The sequence below is a fragment of the Myotis davidii genome, unplaced genomic scaffold (genome assembly GCF_000327345.1).
Source record: "Myotis davidii unplaced genomic scaffold, ASM32734v1 scaffold1203, whole genome shotgun sequence".
In the NCBI taxonomy this organism is placed as follows: domain Eukaryota; kingdom Metazoa; phylum Chordata; class Mammalia; order Chiroptera; family Vespertilionidae; genus Myotis; species Myotis davidii.
The window spans coordinates 591398-598558 of NW_006294353.1; the positions used below are offsets into that span (position 1 = coordinate 591398).

Consider the following 7161-nt stretch of genomic DNA (forward strand, 5'->3'; position numbering starts at 1 on the left):
CTCGCTGGGTGCTCAGGGCGCCTGGAGAGGCCCCTGGGTTCTGGGAGTGGCCATGCCTTTGCCGGGTCCCTCTTGGGGTCGCAGCCAACGGAAGATGATCTTGGGGAAGGTAGGATTCTTCATGTTGCCTTTCTGGGCCTAACTGCCCATTGCGTCTCTGACCAAGCCAGAGTCCCACTTTTTGGTAGAGAATTAGGGGTGATTTTTTGCTATCTCTTTCTCCCAAGAGCCCTGTTTAGGTTGTCTCTTTCCCCTACCTAGGGGTCCCAGCCTGGTGGCTTGTGACCTAGAAGGTCAGGCTTAACCCCAAGGTGTCTTTCTCAGATGTCCCTACAATGAGGCTACTGTTTGCAGAGGGATCTCCCCTGCTCCCTCCGTGTGTGAAGGGAAAGACTCATCATGTTCTCACATATTCTCCAATGGGCTGCTGGCGATAGGGGGTCATTTTCCCCTGTAGCAGGAGCAGGTTGATCAATGGGAAGATGGTATCCTGGTATGAAGTGAGTCCCTGCATTTGCTGGGAGATCAGGAAGTGGCCATTGAGATCACTTCTTAACATGCTGGGGATAGAAGAAAAAATCATCTTGGGCTTGGCCAGGTAACTTTCACTGTTGGGGCTTTTGGTTTTCCTTTATGTGAGCTTGGCTAATTGCTCTTAGTATGCTTTAGCCTGTTTTAGTTGTTGTGTGTGTGTTTTAAATCATGCTGGATTGTGCAGTTTTGGTAGAAACAGAAGTTATTATTCTCTAATCTGGTTTCTGTGTCATAAGTACCCCTGGTCTTCAGGCCCCATTAAGACTGACTTGGTGGGAATTGCCTTTAACAAATGTATACATTTTTGTTAGGGTTTTGGGGGTGGAGTAGGCACAAGCTATGTAAAACCTTCCAGAATTTTTGCAGTAACTGGTGGTGTTATAATTCTCAAGACTGAAATATTAGAGGATAAAGCAAGTGACATAAAAAATGTAAGTCTTGATGACTTTTGCATCTTTTGTGGAGTCCCAGTGCAATTTCTTGAATTCCACGTGCTTGTTTGACTTGGGGAGAATTTGAGAGTGGCTGAGATGTTAGCGTTGACCCTTAATGCCACCTAGGAGAGCTTTGGGATCAGAAGGTGCTTTCACAAGTGTTCATGATGTTGTAGATTCGGTGGGGCAGCAACTTCAGGGGTTGCATTGTGTGTAAGGCTCTAATCTAGAGGGTTGCTAGGAGTAGGGGAGGAAAAGGGACTAGACAGAATCTGGAGGAGGGAACAAATCTCAGCTTCATGTATCCTGGTGCTTGTGGGAACATTACATTCATATGAGCTAATGGCTGTTACATGGCATAGAATTCACATTTCATGTGGCTTGTTTTGGATGACTCTAGTGATAGGTGTGCATAGAGTCCTACTAAGTAAGTGTGATGGATGGAATTGGGAAATTGTCTCTTTGAATATGAGTGATGAGGAGAGTCCCTCCTTTAAATGCTGCCATTGTTAGTGTTTGTGAACATTGTTAATAACCATTTGATTAGAGCGTGACTTAGAGCAAACCGAGTATAGAAACTCAGAACCATGGTGGAATAGGTTGCTAGTGGAGAAGGTGCAACAGTATGGCCAGGCTGTAGTTTTCTTTTGACCTGGGTCCAGGTAAGAGTGAGGTGGCTCCAACAAGGCATTGCTGCCATACAGCTGCTCTTCTCTGCCTTACCCAATTATGAACTCCACTTCTGGATAGTTAGTTGACACATATTTAAGATGTTCATGGGAAAAAAAATGGGGACAGAGTTGAAGAGCCAACACTAAAATTAAACGTCTTTTGAGAGAAGCAACACAGAATTGTGTCATGTAATGCTTACCTTTATGGGCAGTTATGGTTAACAAACAGCATTTGCTTGAAAAATCAATGTAGGGCAGTGACCTAATATCTGCAAGTATCTGAAAAATTAGGGAAGTAACAAAGTAACATTTACTGACCGCCTCCTTGACAAAGGAGCTCTTAAGAGGAAAGTTGTTTCTTTGCTCTAAATTCTAGCCTCTGGAGTATTTGAATTTCTATAGCATCAACTCAGTACTGAAGTAATTCTTCTACACTCGTTTTCAGATACACTAACAGTTTTTCGTAACAGTCAAGCCTTACTCTTCTCCTGGTGTGTCAGCCCAGAGTATTGACGATCTCTCAGTGCAGTGTGCACATTTGTTACAGCTTAATCTTGCTTCATTAGAGATGAAGTTGAGGGCAGTGCCTTTTCCTGCCCAGAAATCAGAGTTAGTCCACCCCAGCAGTCTCTTTAGCAGGTGATTAGGTTCCCACTTTTGTTTCACAAAAGTTCAGACTTTGTCTTCCTGACCAGAATGAAAGTTTTGTGAGCATGGTTTGTTTCTTATCTTCTCTCTCTAGAGCAGAAGCATTAGGATGTACCTTCTAAATGCTGGTTAAACTGACTACTAACCCCTAGGACTTATGACTGAGGAGCTGCATTTGAGCCATCTTTTACAGAAAAGCCCTTGTGACTGCTATAGGCCCAGGGGATCAGTATGATATATTCCAGGGGTCCTCAAACTACGGCCCGCGGGCCACATGCGGCCCGCCGGGTGTTGCCGGGTGTTTTTGTCACCGCTGTGCGCATAGGAATTTGTTCATAGTTTTTTTTTAAACTATAGTCTGGCCCTCCAACGGTCTGAGGGACAGTGAACTAGCCCCCTGTTTTAAAAGTTTGAGGACCCCTGGTATATTCTAATGCAGAACTCTGTAGAGCTGTAGGAACATGAATGTTTATCTGGCATCTGAGTAAAGGTCTGACTGAGATGGTGAGCGGATACTGAAGCCCCATGACAAGTTGAATAAGCACAAGGCAGGCCTTGCTCAAGGCAGGTGACTATCCCTATATTCAGAGCAGGGAGAGGCTAGAGGAGGCACTGAGGGGAAGAGGGACTTGAACTGGCCCTGGACGCTAGTGTAAATGCCTGCCAGCAGTAAGGCTCTTCAGTAGGAAACTTCAGGCATAACTTTCTTCTTCACAGTTCTGCAAACATTAGGTTCCAACAGGAGGTGACCAAGGGGTCTCTGCAGAGAGACACACTCAAGAAGGGTAATTTTCCCACCTAGGAATTTGAAGGTTAAGATGCTGCTTAGTTTTCCTGGGCTGCAAAGTGGAACTGGGGACCGGAGTATGTGCCCCAAAAGCTCCTTCCCGATCCAGGGTTCAGGTTATGGAAAGGGCAGCCGAGGCTAACATGAATTGTCTTAAAAGTTTTTTAATGCAATGTGCATTGTGTGAACTTTCTAAAATAACAAAGTTTTACACAGATATGCACACTTCACAGGACTTTGTATAGCATTTTTTTATATATATATTTTGATTTTTTACAGAGAGGAAGGGAGAGAGATAGTTAGAAACATCGATGGGAGAGAAACATCGATCTGCCGCCTCCTGCGCATCTCCTACTGGGGATGTGCCCATAACCCAGGTACATGCCCTTGCCCGGAATCGAACCTGGGACCTTTCAGTCTGCAGGCCGACGCTCTATCCAGAGAGCCAAACCGGTCAGGGCTGTACAGCATTTTAATAGCATCTTCTACTTCACCAACCCTGTAAGGAAGGTGAGTTGAGCCACCTCTCTCTCATTTCTGCACAGTGACGGTATACGCTGCTTAGTGAGTGTCTCCTGTGTCCAGGAGAGGACAAGATGCTTTTGTTACTTACTGACTTCATGTGAGGTGACAGCCCCAGAACCCAAAGTTACTAAGTGATGTACCTCCAACTCTAAATACTACCATGCTGCTTTCAAAGATGGATAGAGGGCTCTGAAATGAGGCCCAAGAGGGCAGTGCCCTCGAGCTGATAAGACAAGACGTGGGAGCCTCTTCTCTCTCACATAAGTTTATATGTGACTCCAGTAGTTGGGTTAGATTTACCTGTGCCAGATCTAACAGGTTGACAATATTAGGCAGCCTGCCCCAGAAACATCTTAAGGTTACTATTAGGGACAGAGTCCTGGGCCAGACCACACTGTGGTGTGGCAGCTGCCAGCTGACGTGGAACTTTTCATGAGTCTTGTTTTCTGCTTCCAGGTTACAGCAGTTTTGATATTAACTTAAAATGCCATTGATTTCTGCAGAAAAGAGGACTCTTGTAAAATGGAAGACTGCTTGTTCTGATTCTCTCCAATATATTAGAGCATATGAAATCTAAGTATGTCACTGCCTGATCACACTGTTTCCCAAATTCAGCGACGTTCCTGTCTTTGCTCTTTATACTGTAGCCAGGATCTATGGGGAGAACAGTGTGGTGTGTTATGACTGTGGGAAATAGACAGGTAACAAGTGTCCGTTATGAAGCAGGTGTGTGTCCTTGTTGTGACACTCCCTCAGAAGAAGGTGGACTTTACCTTACATCTTCTTCATGGAGGTCTCTGGGTGGTTCTCAGAGGTGGCTTTAATTGGACTATGTTGTCCTTTTTTTAAAAAAAAAACTATGTTTTTATTGATTTTTAGAGAGAGAGGAATAGAGAGATAGAAACATCGATTGGCTGCTTCCTGCATGCCCCCTGGGTATCAAGCCCAAAACCTGGGCATGTGTCCTGCGGGAGTATGTTGCAAAGGCCTGGATAACTGTCCAGGATCAGCCTGTGGGAAGTGGTTTTTGTCCTGGTAACAGTTTTTAAAAGGCACCATGGTCAGCTGGGCTTCTGGGCTCAGGACACAGATGTGTGTGGCAGGACACACACCTCGGGGTTAGGTGTAGGAGGGTAGCTGTGCTCGCCTATGGCTTGATTTTTGTGTCTTTGTGGGCATCTTAGATGGAATTCTAGTTTAACCAGAACCAGGCCCCAGGCTGATCTCTATGTGATTGCAGTCCAGTAGGTGGGTCTCCTGCCCAGCCCCTCACTGCAAATTGTCTTCTGGAAGCTGGGGAAGCTGCCTCTGTTGTGCTTTTTCTTTTTAATCCTGGTGGTGGGCTGTCCCCCAGGGGCCCACTAGCTGGTTGTCAGAATGGGTGACTGAGATTGTGGCTCAGCAGGTGGCAGTGTAGGCAGTGTATTTTCACTTCAGCCCCAGAATGCCCATGCTCAGAGCCCCCTTCTATAACAGCTTCTTTTCACTCTTGAGGTACAGGTGTGGAATGGAGCAAAATTGACTTAGGGATTCCATGAACTGGGGAGCATTTCCTGCATAAGGAAGGCCTACCGGTGTTGTGCATGCTGTTTAAAAGTGCTCTTTGAATGAATTCCAGGTCTTTGGGGCCAATATACTTAACATCCCAATCACCAACTGGTATACTGTTTATGGAGACATATGGTAAAACTGGAAATGGTAGCTCAGCCATTGAATAAACATTTCTAGCAAGAGCTTATGTGCTGGGTACAAAGGGTGCAGACCTGGACCTTCCTGGCCCTTAGATTCCAGGGACCTGAAGCCTCCATTGTAAGGAGAAGGGCAGGCATAGTGTGTGCACATGGACTATTTGGGGTGGGAGTGGGGATCTGGGTTGAGGTGGCCTTAAAAGGCTTATAGTTCTGTCTTGTTCAAAGATTGTTCAGAATTCTTAAGAGCGTGAGAAATGGCTTTCTAGAGTACTTCATCATTTTGAGTTTTCAGAATGAAAAGTTTTACAGTCGGGTGAAGGAAGTCAGTTTTGGGTTCATCTCTGATCCTAGGGGATCAGAGAGTTTGGAGGAATAGCTGGCAAGTCTTGAGTAGTTTTTCCCCTCAGCAGTGGGATGGGAAGGGGGCAGGTGTCAGATTCTGTGAAGAGCCTGGGAGTTGATTTCAAGTATTTGAAGTGCTGTTGTATCCCGGTGTTAGGTTTACTCTGGGTGGCAGGAGTTCCCGGGAGGGAGGCCCTACAGTACTTTGGGGAGCTCTTGATTATTGCCAGAACTGGCTGGGGACAATTTGGGACTACCATACCAGGTTGGGGTACAGACACACCCAGGCCCTCTGTCTGGACCCAGAGACTCCTGATATATGAGTTCCTAGAGGTTCTGTGACTGCATGTGGAGCCTGCAATAAAGAAGGATCATGTCAGGTGAGGTGCCACTGCCAGACAGATGGAGTTCAAAGCCTTGGAATGCCCCTAGGACTGCAACGAAGTTCCCTGTCTTCATTGGAGCCTATGAAGTGAACAACTGCCGTTTACTGAGCACATACTATGGACCAGGGACTGTGTGGAGTGAATCGCATCCTGGTTGCTTCTCTGAACTTCATTTTAGGGAAGATCTGTCCAATATTGAAGAGGAGGCTGCTGGAATTTGGGCCTAAACCCAGTGCTGGTTAGTGTTAGCTCAGAAGCCAATGGGCTTAACGACAGCAGTCTTCCTGCTCAGTTCCTATAACCTTTTCCCCCTTAAAATTTCTAGCCTAGCTGCTCCTAATCTTTTTTCTGTCAGGATCCATTTTTATGATCAGAAACATTCAGGAACTCCCACATAATGACAGGTGTACTTTGAGTAGCTGTTAATGAGAAAATTCAAGGACAGAGCTAATCTAGTCATGCTTTGAAATGAAGTTATGTCTTGTCATCCAAACAGTATCTACTTAAACCGGCATGCTGACCTTTCTTGTCTGTGTATGACACCTAGGGCTGAAACCTTTGTACCGTTTGTTGCCACCCCGACTTCACTCCCTCCTCTCCCTTTTCCAGAAACCTTTCCTGCTTTAATCCAAGACAGTTTCCCCAGGTACCGCACATGACTTAAAACCTACATTCCTGCAGATAATACGTCTTGATATTCATGTTCTCCTTGGATTACAAGCTCCCTGGTAGTGGACCATGAGTTCCTCCCCATGTATCTAGGACTTCATAGCAACTGGGTGCTCGATGCTTGTTGATTATCCTGTGCAAAGGACTGATCTTGGGAACTGGCGGTCAACGCTGGGTAGGTATTGAGTGCTGTACTTTTCAGCACTCCTTGTGTGTTAAAGACTCATTTAATCTGTACAGTAACTGAGGAGGCAGGTACTGTGCCATTGTGGAAACTGATGATCTGCGGGCATACTGCTAGAAGTGATCACGCTGGATTGAAACCCACTTCCAAGTCCTCACCCACCTGCTGAGATCTCCCATGTCACTGTGACAGCATAGTGGCTATAAGATGTTCTACTCTTCTTGCCTGCGTCCAGATCCTTATACATTAATATATATGTGTGTGTGTGTGTGTGTGTGTGTGTGTGTGTG

The 7161-nt window shown here is 45.8% G+C and overlaps 1 protein-coding gene across 1 annotated transcript in view; it reads left to right on the forward strand.

Annotated features, from left to right (window-relative positions):
- Positions 1-556: 556 nt before the first annotated feature.
- MED26 (mediator complex subunit 26) overlaps positions 557-7161 on the forward strand; it is a gene marked incomplete at its 5' end in the record, with an annotated part of 41958 nt that continues 35353 nt past the window's right edge. Inside the window, one exon of the mRNA XM_015567019.1 lies at positions 557-598. Coding sequence (XP_015422505.1) covers positions 557-598 — 42 coding nt within the window. The remainder of the gene's footprint in view (positions 599-7161) is intronic.